The 20,921-nt window shown below is 37.2% G+C and overlaps 1 protein-coding gene across 22 annotated transcripts in view; it reads left to right on the forward strand.

Annotated features, from left to right (window-relative positions):
* LOC105232701 (collagen alpha-3(IX) chain) overlaps positions 1-20,921 on the forward strand; it is a 382,089-nt gene that overhangs the window by 349,448 nt on the left and 11,720 nt on the right. For 18 of the 22 annotated variants that reach the window (XM_049457510.1, XM_049457513.1, XM_049457505.1 and 15 more), the window contains 3 exons: positions 2,796-2,810; positions 3,701-3,831; positions 14,104-14,283. In XM_049457510.1, coding sequence (XP_049313467.1) covers positions 2,796-2,810; positions 3,701-3,831; positions 14,104-14,283 — 326 coding nt within the window. The remainder of the gene's footprint in view (positions 1-2,795; positions 2,811-3,700; positions 3,832-14,103; positions 14,284-20,921) is intronic. The other 4 variants (XM_049457515.1, XM_049457520.1, XM_029552945.2 and 1 more) reach the window with 1 other exon arrangement.

Consider the following 20,921-nt stretch of genomic DNA (forward strand, 5'->3'; position numbering starts at 1 on the left):
CTTGCCGTTGGGACACCTGCAACTGTTATTTCTGACAGCACAGCGCCAGTTAGATTGATTAGTAGCCCTCGAGAGATGCCACGTTATTTATGTAGCAAGATAAAAATAATATTTTCATAAGCCCGCTGGACACAACGCCACATATAGTTTCATAACTCAGCAGCTTACCAATTGACAAATCGCTTTCAATTATGATTTACTACAAGCTTACATGCGTTGGAATGTGCTATGTATATGTGCGCGTTCGTGCATTGTAGTTGCCCTTATGCTGGCAGCTATGCGTAATGACGCGAAAATTATGAGCATATTTATTTACATATTTGCTTGTACATTTAAATAATTCGTGTCACAAACTGACAGCAAATTAAATGCGTAAACAAGATTTTAATTACAACAATTGCGCTTTTGATTGATTACATAAATATGTAAATCAACCAAACATACATATGCGGGCGAGTGTGTGTCCATGTGCATGTGAGCATTTAAGGATATTTAAGCTTGCTGGAGAACATTTAATTTGTTGTTGCTGTTCAATTCTTAAATTTATGCATTTAAATGTAAATTGTGCTGTGTTTTTGTAAGAATTTGAATTGATTTTAACAAGGAATCAACCGATGCTACTTTTATTTACAAAAATCAAGCCAACAAACTATCGTAGTCTGTGGAATATATTGCGAGATTATATAAACTTCACAAAGAAAGTAATAAATTGTTCATATAAACATCTTTTCGAAACCCACTTTTCAGTTTTGCTCTAATATAATACTTTCACTAGCACCTTAATCCACTTGTGAATTTCAATAAATCCAACTTTCGGTGAGAAAGTTTCTCAGAAATTGCTCGACCGCTGACTTGAAATTTTTACTCGTCCTTCATAGATATAATTGTCGATAATGATCGAAAGAATAAGTTTTAGTAATAATTATGTGCTTTTAAGTCACTTTGAAGATCGATTTTTCACAGAAAACTATTCTTTCTTGGGAGATATCTTGATATTTTTTTTTAATTAAAGTTTTGACCAGTGTTTTGATTATTACCTATGTTCATATAGCCAAAAGAATCGTAAATGCATTTTTATTACATTTATTTGTCGTTTTCGCAAGAAAATACATTTTTTTTACTTGCAAGCGGATATAATCGTTTAAGCTCAGAAGAAGACCTTTCGTGTACCAGGTTGGAACGGCAAAATAAAAACCGAGAGAGAGGTCTTTCTGTACATGGAAATATTTTTTAAATAATTCCAAGATTTCTTACTTAATCTGTTTCCCGAATTCAGACAGCATCAACAGAATGACAATTCTGAATATGATTGAAAGAAATAATATAAAATATGTTATACTTGTATGTTCGAAAATGTTTATATTTTCACTACTCCATTAAAACTCATTCGAGAAAAAGAAAGTTGATACACTGGCCAATGCTTGAGCCCATCTGAATAGAACCATAATTAGGGAACCAAATTGAATTTACACAAAAATCGAGAAGAAATTTATGAAAATTCGATTAAAATCGACTCTTCTAGTAGCTTTCGGTGAAAAACGTAGCTTCACACAATACGAAAAATCGTGCATTTACTCAGCGAAGAGGCTGCATGCCTGCACTCAGCTTTCTGTATAAGACTTTCGATATAACATAGCAATCGTTTACTCTCTCACCAGCATTAAAATCTGTATGAAGGAAAGGCCAGAAGTAACAATGAATGAAATGTCATCTGGTGAGAAAAGGTGCCAAAATAGCCACTTGTTTGCAGTTTTTAAACCTTTACAAGATTTTTATTGAATCGCTGTTAAAAATTAGTACAATAAAAAGGTTTATGCGAACAACAGTATAAAATCATGAACCTGATTCTGTGAAAATCCGATTTTATTTTTTTCCCAGTGCTTAATGGAGTTCTTGGATTAACATTTAACGAATACACTCAAGTTATACATGAATTCATAAAATAAATTTATTTTTTTTTCATAAATTGTATTCTATTGAAAGAGAAATAGAAAACATTTAAGCACATGAGCAGAAGAATTATTAAGAAGGTATTAGCAGCATTACTTATGCATATACTCATACATACATACACACTTCCTATTTGCATGCCTTTTCTCTCGGAAAATACGATTACGTTTACACAAAGCGAATTAGAAGGCTTTCCAAAGCACCACAAAGCTTAAGGCAACTTAAAAACTGATTTTTTTCAAACCACAATAGTTTTTACTTCTATTTATGCTAGGAAACATTAATATTTTCAGTGATTTCATATAAAACACACAAGCACATAAATCACACTGCTTAATAATACTACAAAATGCTTCATATTTTTACAGGAGAGCTTTTTTATAACTTTCCCTAATTCTGCTTTATTCACAACTTCCTTTACTTATTTATATTTATTTTAAATTTGCTTGCTTTTTAGCTCTCTGAAAACTTTATACTTCGCCATGGTTTCAATGTTTGGCTTTTCACATTTTAATCGTAATTGTTGTTCCTTCAAATTGTTTAAATGTTGCACACTTTGTTGTTGTAGTTTTTGTTATATTTCCGAAAAATGAAAATTAAATGAAATTTGCTTATTTAAATGAAAGCTAATTACAATTATCTAATAATGAAATTCTTCTCTTTTCAAAATGAAACGAAACAACCGCAAATTCATTAAAAAATAATTAACAATCAATTTAAATGCTACGCTCTCGGGTGCTTCGGGTCGCTCTGCGGCGCATTTATTTATGTACATATTTAAATCGCAAAATAACAAAATCATAACCACGCAAAAATCGACATTCCCTGCCGACCCGACCGCACAGTGGTATCCACGCATGGTGAGTTCTAAAAATTAATCCCACACCGAAAAAAATCCCAAAACAAAAAAACACAACAACAGAAAAACAGTGAAACAGTGAAACAGACCGACAACAATCAAAGTTCAGAGTGTACATATCATCATTTAACAACATTAATTGCATTTTATGATTTGTAGGCCACTTTTTGCCAAACATATTTTTTACTCCATTTCACCATACTTTTCCCCATTTTCATCCAATTTTTTGTTATGATTTGCATTCACACGAGTTGCAGATTAATTTAATTGCGTTTTGTTTTCATTTTCTGCGCGTTGGCATAGTTTTAATTGCTTGACAAATGAGCATAATTATGTGGACCGCGGTTTCGCTTCACGCATTCGCCATTTTCTAGCGGACAATTAACTGCGCAATTAACAAACACACATATTTATTTTTAATACTTTCGTTTTTTGTATTTGAGATTTCATTTTATTGCTCGTGCAGTCTATATAAATTCAAGTAAAAAATTATAAAGCAAATAGTGCATTGCCTCACCACTACAAGCACACACGTGGGCATACGCGTGTACGCCTATGTGTGTGTGTGCGCGCAACTGTAAATATGCAAATGAACATGTCAACAGGCAGTTAAACATGCATAGTCACTTAGTCCACTCAACTATGCACACACATTATAAATGATGCACTGTTGGCTAAATAATTGATTGGCAAATGGCGCAAAAAATGCAAGCAAAGCCAATGAATTGACCCGCGCTCAAATTGGCGTTATGTAATTGCAAGCGCGCGGCACTTGTGTGCTATTCAAGCGAATTTAGCAAACAAACACTCATTTGCACAGAAATATAGAAATTTTGTTTTATTAAATATTCAGCATCTAACTCTTCCTTTGCCGTTATTTACTTTGAACAGCTTCGCGTAGCGGCACTCAACGAGCCTTACGTCGGCGATCTGCAGGGCATACGGGGCGCTGACTTCGCCTGCTATCGGCAGGGGCGCCGCGCCGGCTTATTGGGCACCTTCAAAGCCTTCCTGTCATCCAGGTAAGAACATATATATTTACCGTTACTATGTCAAATGCTCATATATATACTAGGAAAACACATCTAACGGCTTGTATGAGTTCCTTTGCGCCAGCGCTGTATTTTAATTGAATTAACGCGCAATTTATCCAGGAGAATTGCTAACATTGCATTGGCGAACCGCAAAATCGATTGAAATATTTTATGTGAAAATTTATTTGATTAGTTTACTAGTAAAATTTATTCGGCGTATTAAGCAAATATTGGTTTACCTTTTTCTGATGCTGCATGAGTAATTATGATGATTTAATTCTCAAATAATAGGTGTGTTCTTGCATGGAACAACAAATTTCGTAAATTATTCATTAAAGCGATAATATCGAAATCATAATAGAATCACTAAACCCTTTTTTTCTGATAATTTTAAGTTGGCTTCATGTTTTGGTACTTGAGGCAACTTATGATTTGTAGAATACATTTAGTGTAGCATAGTTAGTATCAGCAAAGGAAGTCATGATAGAAGCAATCATGCCGTCTGTCATGTCTACATCATGAGACAATCCACACTTCAGATAGTATGAGCTCCGCAGTTTTCCATTTTGTCACACTCTAAGGATATCTTATGTGTAGAGACGCCAGCAATCTCATGTGTAAAATCCAAAACAATGAAATAAGTACCTTATAAATCTTCAAAAATTCTATATGGCGGTTAAATAACAGCAAGGCCATGGTTTTCTGCCAGAATCATCCAAACACAGTAGAGATAGATTAATGAATATCAACATTAACGATAAAATATTTGGCCGAATTTAAAAACAATAAACCAAATATGCTCTGCTAAAATACACCAAAGAACAATAGTCTGGCATAAACAATATTATTGCTTTAGATCTGGAAAGTCTACAACTGATTAGTTATTCATCAGCTCAGTAAAATCTTAGAAAATTGTTGCAGAAATACTTGATCGGCTGATGATACATATTGATTCCCCTTTTAATGGTCAAAAAAAGACTGTCTCTATGCCTGAAAATAAAACTCCTGCACAGCTTGTATGGCTTTGTAATCCGGCATCTAACACAACCGGCCACAATGTCGAAGAATTGTATTAAAATAAAGAAAAGCGTCTCAGAATCTTTTGATATTTAATATACTCTTCCTTAACGATACTGTCGATTAACAAACTGAGAATCATTTTATATATCGTGCAACACTAATCTGAACAATCAGTAATCTCTTTACCCTTTTGCCTGCAACAGGATCAATTGTCGAAGCACTTTTGAGGTATCTCCAAAACATGCCTTTTGAGCGCACTAACCGCCCCTTCATGTGTCGAAAAACCTCATCTTCTTATTTTATTTTTTACGAACGACAGTAAAAGCAGTCATTCGGTGCCAATTTAGGACTACTCGGAGAATGTGTCATCAAATCGATGTTTTGACTGCTCAAAAATGCAGTTGTTTCAATCGATGTGTGAGAGCTAGCATTGTCGTGTTGAAGACACGCCGTTTTCGGCGATTGGTTTTCATCATTACTTGAAAGATAGCTGGCAAACAAATGGTTGAATACTACTCAGAATTTACTGTTCTGCGTTATTCCAGTCGCAAGGTTGCGGCATGTCCAATAAAAAACAAAAATAGGCGACCATTTGCCTGGAAGTGCTTTGCCCAGATATTACTTTTGTTGGATTGGGATCATCTTGAAACATCCATATTGTCGACTGCTTTTTACAATCGGACTTATACGCGTAAATCTTCGGTTCATTACCAGCCACGATGTTACAGTCGTGTTTCGAAACATCGCCTTCGTATCGTATTTTGTTATCAATCGACACGAGCCAAACTCTGTGAGATCCAACGTGAACATATTTTTTTACAATCAAATGTTTATACAATATTAAATGTTTGCTAGTATCACTAATACTCATAGTTGTATCAATCTGACGATAGGACATATCAATTTACGCACAGTATCAATAGTTTCCGGAACAACAACTGATTTTGGATGGTCTTTACAAAATTCGGCTTGGAGAGATCTAGGACCTCGACCTAAGACCATTATTTTTGTATTAAATTGAATCATTTATTGAGCTAATTAAAATATAATTTCATAATACCACTCTCTTTGGTACCCTCATCCCTATGGACAAAAAACTGGGCAGTCGATTTATACTAGTTGATGTTCGCTCGGGGAGAAGTTTCCATCAGCAATATAATTTTGCTTAGATAGGAGTAGTCATCACATTATGCTATAGACACATTGTAACCAAACCCCGGAGTTTCCCCTTCTATTGGTCTAAGGCTTTCCGCTTCGGGGCGATTGCTTACTTTCGACAATAAAATTGTTAAATAAAATTTTGGCTTTGGGAAGCCAATAGATGGTTCACCATCAACTCCATAAAGCACACACAACCTTCCGGATAGTCTGCCAGTCCTGGCTTCGCCATCGTTTGCACCGTCTCTACTATTCGACCACAACCGTTTTCATATGCCGTTGTCATAAGTGATCTTCTTTTAATCACCAGCTTCACCGGTTCAGAAATTCAGTAGGTTTGCTTCGCGTTAACTCCCATACAGCGAGATTCTTGTACTCAACCTTAGTTAAACGGTTCTAAACTGTTTTTTGTGAAATGCCAAACTCCTTGGCCATCGAAATTATATTAATATTTACTACAATTGGCCTACCTAAGCGTAGACCTTGTTTGTATACTGACAATGAATCAAATAATCACAAAACTGTCAAATAATTTTTTTAGTACAAATTCTTATCTTTCTAAAGTCACTTGTATATATCGCGCAAGATGCAAGTTGCTACAGTCGTCTATTAATATGTAGAACATTAGTTGAATTTTTCTTCATTTAATATAAGACGATAAGATTTATATTCCATCTATACTAAAACCAAGTTAGTATGATAAAATGGCGCTTCTACTTGTAATTTGTAAAAGATTTTCTGCCAAGTCAGAATGAAGTAATTCTCCTTAACTGACAGCCTCACTCCCTATCAAAAATATTTTCATAACTTTAAAATTAATTAATACCCATAATACCTAAACAAGAGATTTAAAGCCAACACATCGAGTACGCTCCAGCCTCAGCAACGGGCCTGAAAGTCGTCATAAATTTAATTTCAACACCGGAAGCACACATTTGCCCATTATTCAAGCAAATTTAACTGCCACAACGATCAGCACGAGCGCAACGGAAACGAAAATACAAATTGACAATAACTTAGTAAACAAATAAACAAAAGGCAAAGCAAAATTCGAAAAAAGAAGTTGAAAGAAGTGGCCAAAACAATTTACAAGTTGAGCAGTGTTTACAAGTACCCTCATTATTTTCAATTACAGCGCTTTCCACATCCGACTACGATTATGGCAGGAAGAAAGCGAAATGCACAAAAATACACCAGTGTATGTGTGTGTTTTCGCCTGCCATTGTAGCCATGTCTTACAATACTTGAGATGTATAAAGAAGTAATGCTATGGCCAGCAGCTAACAACCAGCAGCGCTGAGCCAACAGGTACGCCGGACGGTGACTGGACCAAAAAGTGAATTTCATTGCACTGTTTACACTAATGAAGTGCATGAGTGTTGGTGTGTTAGACAAGGCGAGTCTTGTGGACTCTGACGTTGCCACAACACAAGTGATGCTTACTTTTGCTTTTACTTTCACTTTCTTTGCGTTGCTTCATATTTTGCTAGACTTCAGTGAGCTCCTTCCCAGACTCACCAGCAATAACCAGCGCTGCTCTACCGCCGCTGCAACATTTACCCACTCACCTATATTTAAAATTAGCTGTGGCACTTGTACACTCGTGCTTGTAGCAGCTGGCATCTCGGGTGGCACCGGCTATTCAAGCGTGCAGCTAAGCGGCCAAGGACAAGCATGACCTAGAGCGGCAGAAGAGCGCTACAAATAGAACAAGTAGACGTCGCTGCCATGCGAAAGCAAGCACTTTCATGTTTTGCTGCTCCTCGAACGCGTTTGCTCTTGCCACACCAGCAACTGACGGTCGTTGGCTACATAGTTATGTCTTGCACACTACCAATGCTCCTCAGCTCACCTCAACGCTGCAGCTTGTTAACTTGGTTTATTAAAAATTTTAACCTAAATACTGAGCATACAACAACAAGTGCAACAAACACAAGTGCAAGCAAATTTCGCCACGCATTCCACAACCAGCGACCGAGACACATTAAATGTACGACGCCCTGCTTATGATAATTTCTTAAAATTAAACGCTTCGTACGCATTGTTGTGCCGCTGCCGCCCAGCCGCCCATTCGCCCATCCATTGTTGCCTTAGTCAAACGTCAGCAGTGCGCTGTTTTACATAATTTAGTGTAAATTCAACAAAGGCAGTCAGCAATAAATGCATACATGTGCTGAATATCCGTAAGGACCGCATTTACCTCTGCAAACACACACAAGCACAACAACTATTTCAAATATTTGGGTCAAGTTGAACAGTAAATGTTGCATACATTATGCAGTACCTTCCACAATTGCAGTGTCACAGCTTACCGCGCCGCTCCGAACGGTTGCCAGTTGATGGTGTTGGTACACCAGCGCGTATGCGCAACTACTGGCCGGATGCGTAGACAATTTAATGCGAAACTTGCGTTTATGAACACATACACTCTCAAGTATAAGAAAATATATATTTCGTAGGGTGGTTCGTAAAGGAAGGTTTTTACATTAGTTCTCTAAATCTGGCCTCAACGTTGTTGCAAATCTTTACGGATAATTCATATTGCTGTCTGTTCCTCTGTCTGACTTTATATACCCGAACTAATCCTTCAGTTGAGATATCGGCCTGAAAGCTTACACATGTCCTTTTCTCACCAAGAAGCTTCTTATTTTTCAGAACCGCTGAAATCGGACCACTATCCTATATAGTTGCCATACAAACTGAACGACCGAAATCAAGTGCTTGAATGAAAAGCTTCTTTATTTTAAGAGATATCTTCGGCTTGTAACCTAAAGCAACAGTGCAATCTCCAAAGAAATTTTTTAGATCTAATCAATATAGCATATAGATGCCGCACAAACTATACAAGCGGGATCAAATTCATGTAACGAATCTTATATTATATTTTTGCGGAAAGTGTAGCTTCGGTGCACTTTTTACGCTTTATCCTTTTGCCAGACGCCTCAAACCTACTCAATCCGACCCATTTGAATATAATGAAACCTGAGGATACCCCAATGCTTATACAAATCCGCCGTAGTGTCTCCTATCTCCTTCGTATTTCAGTTTGTTGCACTCGCATATGTTTGCACCAAAGTCAGCGCGCTTTCCTTCGGCTATGCTGACTCACTACACCAGCTGCAACAGCTTGTCTTCACACACACTCAACAATAACTACATATTTAGCCTGCAGTTACAACACTGCATAACATGCTTGCACCTAGTTGCACATACACACTGTTGTCTGTTATTCCGGCAGCTTCGGCTTCTACAACATGTTGTCTTCCGCTAACTACGTAACTTGTAGGGATACGCAACGGTTTGGCGCTTTCCTGTCACTCAGCGCGTATTTCGACACACTGTCACTTGCCGCTGCAGCGTTTAACGGCATTTCACACACACACATATATGGAAATAATAGATATGGGTTCATTTATTTAATGCACTTCGCAGTCGGTCTTCTCGCCGCTTCGTCTATCTTGACACTATCTCCGCATGCGCTCGCACTCAGCCACACTCACATGCGCGTGTGTATGTATGTGTGGGGTTATTTCTTTAAGTGCCGCATGTTGGCTGTTGCATAAACTCACCTTTTAATTAGTCGCAAACACGTTACTGCCACTCGTCGAGTTGCCACCTGCGTTTGATGACAATCCTCTTTCAACTCGGCGCCACTACACTTGCAACGGCACTCGCTCATTTGACGCACATCTCCATGGCAGCGCGCACCTTTGCCGGGGCGCTTAGCAGTTTGGCACAGCGCCGTCCCTGCAACAGCGACAACTCGACTCTACTCTTCTCTTTGGCACTTGAAAATAATTGCTGCAACTGCGCGTATCTCTTGTGATCTGGCATTTAATTAAAACAAACAAGTGTTTCGCTTATTTCGCAAATTGTGTGCTGTCAACTTCTCCTTGTTATTTGTTTTTTTTTTTTTTTTTTTTGTTTTGGGTGCGTGCACCTTTTAGACTTCGATTTATACAAATGCAACTCATGAAACTGTTATATTATAGCAAGAATGCAAATAATAATATAGCATAATAATTCGGTTCAAATGGTGATATGAAACGTAGAAGTGTATATAATCCGGTTAATTTCCCCGACACCGTATACAAGCGAACCCAAGAATACCTCAAGGTGGCAGACAACTGGGCAAAAGAAACTGATTAACTGCTAATTCAAATAAAACTGAACTGGTTTTATTCATCAGAAGGTGCAAAGTGACGGATGAAACACTTCACCCCGTCTAATTGGTGAACCACAGGGGCCTAAGTTCTTGATAGAAAAGTGTCATGGAAGCCAATAATGAAAAATATTGAGAAAGGTATCGGTTGCATAAAATTATTGTAAAAGAGCTATTGGCAAGCGATGGAGTCTCTCTCCAAAGTTGATTTTTGGCGTTACGAAACCACCAAAGTTATTGCATGGTGAATTTGACTGGCATTAGCGTTGATACTTAATACCATTTCACATATACCTTCAAGATTGCGAGGGGTTGATCATAACATAATTAACAGTAACATCAAGCTGCTTGCGTGTTAGATTTTTCGGGGCGCCTATTTACCGCGAAATCACTGAAAACTGTTAAAACCGATTAGCTTACAAGAAAGGCCACCCTAACCCAAAGGCTTTGAAGGGAGCCGATGTTCCCTTGCCCTCTTAAGATCTGGTATAGGATCTATACACCTCAAATAAGGTCAGCAAACACTGAATGGGTTTCAGAACTCTGAATTCCCAGATAAAAAAGTAAGATAACAAATCTAATTTAACACTGTTCTACTGGTGGAGCTAAAGGTTTTGGAGGTCGCAACCTATCAAAGTTGTTAGTAGGGAGATGAGGTGGCAAAATGCAAACACTTTACCCTTCACTATCCAGCTTCCGCCAGACTGAGGATGAATCATCTCGTCCTCAATCAATTTGTGGCAGGGTCAAGACACTTTGTCGATATGCCACGGTCTTTTTGAATGTATATTTTAGAGTTCTGAACATTACTTCAAACAGACAGCTCCAGCTCAAAAGACAGAACAGATCCTGTTTTTTCTTCTGACAGTGCAGCCTCATGAACATTGCCTGCTTACCTAACCTAACCTAATGTCTTTAAAGAAGCAGACTTAATTCGTCTAACGTAAGCCAATCAGCTTGGAAAACAAGATACTCTTCTCTTCTTAGAAATCTTTCGAATTTTCGAAAATGCAGTTGAATTATTGAATCTTTTCGCTCTTTAAAATAAACGCGGAATTTTTCGAAGAAATGTAATAATTTTATCCCACATTTGGCATATAAATAATGTATGAGAGCGCAGATATTTAATTAATTCGGAAATTACAAACAGTCCACGCACTTTTCCTTTCAAGTTGGGCGAAATTTACGAAGAAGCAGCCACGCGCACAAAATTTCTAACGGTCATAAACAACCAGCAAAAAGCAATCAAGCGCCAGCCGATGAATAAATTGCATTCTTCTATTTATTTATTCGATTTTTTCAAAAACATTGCTTTTTTTTGTTAGTTCCAACTAAACGTGAATTACACGCTGGCTTACAACTACACACACAAACACTTCAAAGAGACATAAAAGTCTGTTATGGCAATTACAACTTAAGCTCGCACATAAAGCAGAAAGCAGACGTCGCAAGCAGTACTGAGTAGGTCAGGGCGGGCAACGGTTACACACAAGTCGGATTATGTGGCATCGTAAATCTTCTAAACATATGAACGAACGCTGGCGATCAGGCGATGCCAAAGCGACAGCGAAAGCGAAAGCAGCTGCCACATTTGTGAACGAATGAATGCGGTTAAGTAATAGAAAGTGCGGAGGAGTGACAGGCGGCGGAAGAGCGGCAGAGGACACGACCGCCGTTGGTTCAGTTCAAATGGTTTAAATGGCAATGAGAATGACAAAGGCAGCGGCATGCCAGCAAAGCTTTAAATTATGGCAAAACAATTTTCATAAACCACAAGCCGAGGTGAAAGTAAAAGTAAAAGTAAAAGTGAAAGAAGGGCAATGATGAAAGCCCAATAAATAAACGACCCACCCACACAAAGCAGGCAAGTGAGGAGCACGGTGTGAGCAATCGGCAGAAAAAGTACCGCCAAAATTAATGGCTCACCGGGACAGAGGCAAACTTTATTTTTGTGGCACTTGTATCAATGACAGCGTTGCGCGAGTGGCATGTGGCATGTAACAAGGCGTAAAGGCATACAAAGCACCGACAAACAAACACAAAGCACTTGTGAGCATGACAGCTTGTAACGGCACAACAAAGTGGCACATCGTGGCGCAGAGAGAAAACAAAAGCCTTATCATCGTTTGATCAAATTAAAATAATTGCGCTTAAGCACCTGAAATTATGCTACAGTTTGTGTTGCTTTTGTTGCAGCTATTGTTTTCTTTATTCCCGCGCACATTTGAAAGGCACACACTACACTTGCAAAGCGCTTTCTGCTGGTGCTTATCACAATCGCACTGCGTACACACACACCTACAGCGCTTCCTGTGGGTTCTGCCGCTGCTCCGGCTGACGCTAACGCTGACAGTTGCGTAAATGAAAGCAAACAAAGAACGTGTAGCATATTTGGAGGCGCGTGTTAAACGTGAAAGCAGAAGCCACAAAACAACAACAACACCAACAATATGTATTTGCCACTTATCTTAAATGTCATGGTGTTTGCCTGCTTTTGATTTTGATTTAAAGTGTAAAGAACTTGCGCCACACATAACATGTGTTTGTAGATATGTATAAAAGAATGTATTATTTGTTTTAAATTTCTAGCGTTCTACTTAGGAAAATACGGCTTCAAAAATCTCATTCGATATATTTTCGCTTGTTTGGAGCCTTTTGAGGAGGGAGTAAGCAATCGGCTCGAGAAATATTGAGAGAAAGTATTTGAGTCTGCAATTTTTTCAAAACTTTCGGTTATAGGCTATCCTTCGGAATGTTTTTATTGATTAGAGACCTGCATATTTTCCAGTCTTTGATGAAATCAAATTTAGAAAGTTTTCGATGAGTGAACTTATGATTTCATTGTTATATCAAAAGTACAGAAAAGATGTATAGGCATTCTTTGAATCAACAAAACGACGTTGAATTAACTCGAATAGGTTAAAAAAGACAAGAGAACAGTCTGCTAGAATCGCAAGCAGGTAAATTGCGAATCGAAGACAACTAAAGCGGAATTCGAGTTAAGAAAATTTGTGCATCAAGCAATATTGAGGGTCTTTAATATACATATATGAAGGTTGCCCTACTAAGAACTTCTCATAGCAAAGATCTTTACTGTACCGGTTATGCGATGTTGAGATTTATAATCCTCCTTTTCTTCTCTAAAGTCCAACGTACGATTAACAAAAATTTAAGCATGTTTTCGAAGTCTAAAAGAGTGAAGAAACATTCCCTTAATAACATATGGTATAAAATACAACCAATTGATTTTTTTATATTATCAAGTCTTAACTATTCTAGAATATATTTACAAGAGGATTCCTCAAAATCTCAATTTTTTTCGGAGATATAGGTTTTTTGCTAACCCGACATTCAAGCTGGTTCGGTTGGAGCCGAAACTTTAAACAGTTTGGAGTCCTTTTCAAAACAAGTCCCATGTTCTGCTGAACCGATTTACCTTAAATTTTTAGAAAGTCTCTATAGACTTATCTATGTACATATATGTGGAACTGGCCATACCTCAAATTTCAATTTTTACTATTTTTTTTAAATTCGAATCCGTCAAGAAAGGTGAACAAAAAATATTAAATTTGCGGTAGTCGCCATTTCGCGAATTTTGTTTCAACTTTTCTGTAGTTCCAGAGATTAAAATATCTTGTCACATAATAAGCCAAACCTTAAAAAATCACAAAAACTTTAATAATTAAAAAAGATAATATTTTGAGTTTTAAAACAAATCAAGGTCGGCATTCATGAGCATCTCAAAGGCATCTAATAATTTATATATATATATATATCATGCTCTATTTTCTACACCTAAACATATTGTAGAAGTTATAAAACATTCCTTTTTATCACAATTTGACGTAACCTTATTAAAAATAAGAATATTTACATAACTCACATATTTACTTTGTTGTATCTTTTTTCTTTCGACGCAGAGTGCAAAATCTTGACTCGATTGTACGTGTCGCAGACCGCGATCTTCCGGTAGTGAATACCAGAGGGGACGTCCTCTTCAACTCGTGGAAGGGCATCTTCAACGGCCAAGGTGGCTTCTTCTCGCAAGCGCCGCGCATATACAGTTTTAGCGGCAAAAATGTTCTAACGGAGCCGTTGTGGTAAGTAAACAACAACAACAACAACACAATACAGACACATCCACAAAGCCTATTTATTTATTTTTTCCATACTTTTTCATTACCTTCTTTTATATTTCCACTCACGTTGAATTGAGGTTGAGATTATTCGTTTGTCCCATCCGCGCTGCCAACAGCGGCGTCTGCGGCTTTGTGCTTGTTGGACGAAAAATCCACATAATTACATTATGTAAAGGCAAAGCGTGCTCGACGCGACTTCGTGTTGGGCGTCTACTTATTGTGTGCAAGTCAGGTCAGCGACATTAATGGTGGCGGCGGCGGCATGTGCTCAGGTGGCAGATTGCCAGCTTAGCCATATGCTGTCGCTGGATTTAGTGGCATCATTCGACGTGCCTCGGCATAAATAAGCCGAGAATGAGAATGTCAGGATTTTCCATTAAAATGGGGTCTAGCATAGAATTATGCTTGCATTTTACCATAGATATGGGTACCATGAGTGCAAGAGTACGTCTGTATATAGTAGTATGTACGGTATATAAGATATATTTGCACATTTCTGGAAAAATTAGAATGAAACGTTTAACGATACTGCTGATGAAATGTTTAGTTAATCAATTTCGGATCTTATTAAAAATAAATATAAATCCTGATAGGAGAATGTTTATTATCTTACTAGAAAATATTTGCGTTTTTAATAGCTTCAAAATGAAAAATTTAATTAACGACTCATAAATTTAGTTCATGTTTAGTGTGAATGAAAAAAACGCTATGCAAACATTTTACCCAGAAGTATTGCTCTCTCCACAAGATTTGGGTAACGCGGAAATAGTTTGGAAGCATATTTTTTGAAGTCAGCTTCGTGATATAGAACACAAATTCATTAATTCGAAAATGAAAATTAATTATTCGTTGAGGTGTGGGGAATCAATATGACTAAATGCTGTGAAAACTGTTCAATATCGAGTTTATTTCTCTACTGATTTTCTAAAATTTAGTCACAATAACACTCCCAAAAATAAATCAATTTATTGAGCATATACTTATATAATGAGAATGCTTGATGCCACCGTGACTAAGATTAAGAGAGGAGAGTCTCTTTAAGCATAACGGTTTGTTCTTTTGATATATTGACGAAATAGGTTAACTTCTAAATGATTTGAAGGTCCCCATTCTCATAGAAGCTGGGAAGTAACATAAAAATTCTCCAAAATTGTATATTCGGCTCATAGATAGCAATAAACCCGAATTCTTGAAAACTTTATATTTTTCGAACTACTTCACGGAGCCTGAGGTTCGCTGAGCAACTGCGGCACGTTGCGAAGTAACGTTTGACGAAGAGTAAATCGGCAACAATTCTATTGGACTCTTGGCCAATGATGCTCTAACCGGTCATTAACCAATAATCATCCATGTAATAAGTGCAATAGATCTTGATTAATGAACAAAGTAGCTAAGAAAAATTTGCTTAGCCTTTCTTAACTGCCCAGCTTTGAAAATATTAAGTTTAAATTGCCTTGGATCTCATACCTCCAGCGATATTACTGAACTAGCCGTAATGGATACCAATTGTCTAAGCAAATTTTTAAAGTTCATCTTGCCGCAATCGTAGAAGTTCTTACTGGACATTGTTCAATAGGTAATCATGCGGTAAGGCTAAAACTTTTGTCTTATGAAAGTTGTAAAAATGAAGGTGAGGAAAAGGCAATATTTGCTCCGTAGCACCAGGAGGCATTGCTGAATTTAATATTAGTCACCTCAAAGAATTTGTGATAGACTCAAAGCGCTTTTTTGCCTTACGAAATATTTACCGAAACAGCGTTCTAAGGTCTCTGTTAAAATCGGTCCATTAACCTCACCTAACACAACTTAGTGAACCCCAAAACTTGTAAAGAAGCATAGTTAGAAACTCTAAATTCCTTAAAGAGCAACCAGAAGACCTGAAACGCACTCAAATTTATTACTAAATATATTAATATTAGAATAATGACATATGTTCTCAAATGCAATATGTTCCTCCATATTCATATGAAAACATAAGTCCAACGATAAAACGTAGATGTTGAAATAGCAGATAATATCTGTTCAGAAGATATAATTGCGAACTGTATGTATGTATGTATGAAATGAAATATTGGATTACAATATAATAAAGACTTGAACCACTTTATATGAAAAAACAAATTATTTATTTACTTGCTACACATTATCTAAAATAATACAGCAAGTTCATACCATACTATATATTATAACAACAAGAGCACTCAACTGTATACACACACACACACACACACAGAAATAGTAAAAGAAATGTGTTTTTAGATTTTTCCTACACTTGACACACTTAATTCAACCTCAAGCCAAAGAAAAAGTAATAACAAAATCACGAAAAGGAAATAAATAACAAATGCTAACAATAACAACAAGTCAAATACGTAATTACAGCAACAGCATATGCAACAAATTGAAGTTAAGTGATTACAAAATGTAATTGTTTTGTACCTACAGCAGCAACCATCAAACCACAAAGTGACAAATTGTATTTACAGAGTATGCCGTTACCACACGCCATCACACGCCACCACATGTGTGTGCGAGAGTGAGCGAACACACACACAAGTGCAAATTGTTATATTTAATGCAGGCGACAGAGTTAAGCTTATAAAATTTTGTGGTGTTAGATGCTGTTGTTGGATAGTGCCTGGCAACATTTAATCCCTGAGCGGCAGGCGCTTGCGCTCACTGATAAGCAAGCAAATACAGGTACAGATGTGTGTGTGTGTGTATATGCATTTGTTGAGGCACGTTTAATGGATGCATATAATTGAAATACAAATTTTAAATGATTCTAAGACTTCTCTGTGGAAGCTTTGTGCCGGCAGAACTGAGTTCGTGCTAAATAATATATTTTAGGCGTGTGTGTGTGTGCTCGTGAACATATGTGGCTTTGCCGTTGCATATAAATATGTACATAAATAGATTCATTGTTGTGGGTGCTCAAATAAATACTCGACTTACCAACACAAACATTTCAAGGCTGGCGCACACACACACGTGCAAGTGAAGTTATTGTAACGGCAAGTGATGGAATTTCATAAATGCCGTGTCCAGGAATTGCTTGCTGGCTACAAATTGAAATTTAGCACACTCCAAATAAATGATATTTGTGCCCACACACACACACTTGCTCCTTTGTTATACACACGCACACATGTATGTATGTGTGGCATTATTATTAATTTATGAGCAGCGTTTAGTAAGTGTGTGAGTGAGTATGCACTTGCGGCATTGTCTAGAGTTCACATTGCGACATCGTCAGCTTGCAGAAATTTGTGTAAATTTTACAATATTAGTAACTTGAATCCATCATTTGCTGTTGCAAGTAATTTATCGTCGCATATGAGAACTATTTTAGTCATTTAGCAAAACTGAGCACTTAATAGTATTCCTATGATCTCGAAAGTACTTACTTAAACAATTTTTTCTTAAAGTTAAAAAAAGCAAGCAGTAAATTGGAAGAAATATTCGACCAGCCTCTAGCGAGGGTTTGGTTGGTTGGTGATTGGCTCAAAAGGGAGGCGAATGAGCGCCAGACTGCAGACGGCTGCTCTTAAGCTCATTAGGCCCCTTGTGCTCACCGGTGGCAACAAAATTAAGTCTTATCCAGCAAATTAGTGCATTTGGCAAACTTTTTCCACACCGCTGCTGCTCATGGTCTGTTAAATTGGAGTCTTAACTAACTGAACGCTGGATGCTCGTATAGATAATGTTCCAGCGTCTTATCATATTCAGCGCATGCTCTGATTTCCTCTGAATCCACTTTGCCAATTTTCAGAAGATGGTATCTTAAAGAGATGTACTCTCTGATAGCCTCTAAAATATTACTAAGTTCCATTTTGCCCAGAAGTAGAAGCCTTTTCGTCCATCCACCATTGACACTACCCGAATGTAACTTTTTGTCATGCCCTATTGTTCCAAGACCACAGATATTCCTTTATGGTCCATTACTTCAAACAACCTTTGGAAGAGCTGAATAATCTAGGGAATTGTGTTTCCAACTACTACAACCTTCTGATCTGCCTTTTCAATTCCTTCTATTTCTATATACTACTTACCTACTGAAAGTATAGTTATTGCTCGTTGGCATAACCAAACGCTATAAGTCTTAGTATCGGCATTACGTAGTATCGAATACGGATAATTGGCTACGGTTGGCCCACTATGGACTTGCTTATTAGAGCACACGCCAACTTACTTCCTTCAGCTATGCTCACAATTTCTTAAAGGCTGAATTATAATAAGTTAGTTTGAAGGAACCTTTCGTGTATGGCTTACTACAGAAAAAGACCGTTTCCTATTCCTATCTCACCCTTTTAACCGTCGGTGAATATGTAGATTTGTTCGTTATATAGTCGATACTAAAAATAGATTTTACAGGTTTTAATGTTTACTATATATATCGACAAAATGACACACCCTTTATATACATATATTGATATAAAATATAAACAAAAATTTATAGAATTGGGAATCTGAGTTATGAATTTCTTATAACTGGCGAAATTAAAAAAAAAATATATTTCCAATGAAATTTTTAAACATCCCGAAATTGCAATAGTTTATTAAAATACAATATTCCAATAAACAAACGAAGTAAATAAGGAAAAAAGTCGCTACTTTTTTCATTTGAAGAACCTAAAGTAATTACCACATTGTTCAAGTGTACACAGCCATAGCAAGAGACCAGCGATGGACAAAGCGAAAAGGGCTAACGAAAAACGATAGAAATGACAGCAACTGCAAACTCAAAGATGTTACGAAAAATGTTTCGCATTTCATTTCTGCTAATGACCGTGCACGCTTACAATGAGAATAACGCACACAATGGCAACAGCACACCATCTCCCCACCCCCACATTCACTCTGTCACTGCCTCTCTTGTCTCTGCCGCCGAATGCTGCACAGACAAAGTAAATTCCAACTAAACGACTGGGAAGAAACTATAAATGACAGCAAAACTGAGACGGACGAAAGTGTAACAAGTCGCTACTTCAGCTCCGTAGCGCTGTAGCGCTGAAGCTCTGAAGCATGTGATGGTGACCTTTTACGAAAAGATTTTTGTGCAACTTTCGCAATACTCGCACTAAATACTGCCGTGTGCAAAGCATACCAGTTCGAGACTCGGCTACAAAGGTCAAATGTAGCAAGCAATGGATTGCGCTCTTCGTGTATACGAAAATGTTGACACAAAAAGTTTGTTCATTAATTACTTTCCAAATTAATTTTGACATTTTAAGTTGAGTTTCATCCTCGTTGCCATGGCACAGACTCTCTCTCGTATTTAAGCGCTATTATGCTGGAGTTATTCGGTTAAGAGAAGCGATATTGAAGTGCTATGGCAGTCAATTTGGAAAATTGTTCGGGAAAATATGTTTAAAAAGCTTTGGCAAAGCGAGAGCAATTTTATTTTGTGAAAAGAGAATTTAGATAATATTTGTTATCAGTTTTTGTATGCGTAGGAGCTTTCTGCAGTAGAAGTAATAAGATTTTTATTTCTTTCGAACATCCATTTCAAGCTCAGAGTTTTTAACCAAACATGATAGATATGCATTTATGCTCATACAAGACCCACATTTTGCCTGGAATTCCACGCTCGCATGTGCATATAGAAACATTTTCAAACACTCATCAAAAATGCTTGCCACTTACCCAACTTGTTTTATTATTCTGACAGTTGAAGCTTAATAACTGAATTTTATCGAACAAATTGTCCAACTCTGCTAAGTTGGGAACTAAAAAACTTCGCAGGTAAACTCCCGTCATGTGGCTGACTTTTGGTTCATTCATTAAATGTACTGTTATTTTTGTTGACACACAACCATATTTTAACTGTCACCTGTCCCACTTTTCAATTTATTCTTAATCCCAACTGTTCAACAGCTGAGTCCACTGTGACGAGTCGAGCGACAAAGATACGAAATGTTGAGACCTGAACTATGCCGTTAGCTTGTAGCTTCTGTGGGAAAAGTTAAAGGAGGTCAGAGAAGTTGACAGACGAACAGACAATTGTTAAGACACTTGAGTAGTTGAGGTTAAAAATCAATACAAACAACAAACAAGTAAGGAAGAACTAAGTTCGGGTATAACCGAACATTATATACTCTTGCAACTGACACGACTTAAGGGCAGGGAAGTACCTTCAAGTACACAAGGCTTGTTAGTTATATGGGGCGAAGTTAGAGCAAGTTTTCAGCTCATTTTATTCATTCTAAGCAGAAATTTGCATCGTTATAAAGAAGAACACGTTCTCTCAATGTTATTAAGATATATTATCTGATTTATGCGGTATAAAGTCAACTAGAATTTCGAAGATCTTTATATTAGGTATATGGGGGCTCAGGGAAGTTTTGACCCGAATCAACCCATTTGTGGCACACAATCACACTACTATCAAGAAAGGATTCTCCCTGAGTAAAAATTATATATCTCCAATATTGACCGATATTTTCGATACAAAGTTAACTATACACACTGGGTCCACATATTCCGTACCTAGAAGCTTGAACACTTTTGGTTCGATTTAAGGAATTTTAATCATAAGATGGCACACATTAAATGCACTACTCGTGAAATGTTTTATCCCGTTATACTAACCACTTCTT

This window comes from Bactrocera dorsalis, chromosome 5 (genome assembly GCF_023373825.1).
Source record: "Bactrocera dorsalis isolate Fly_Bdor chromosome 5, ASM2337382v1, whole genome shotgun sequence".
Classification (NCBI taxonomy): Eukaryota; Metazoa; Arthropoda; class Insecta; order Diptera; family Tephritidae; genus Bactrocera; species Bactrocera dorsalis.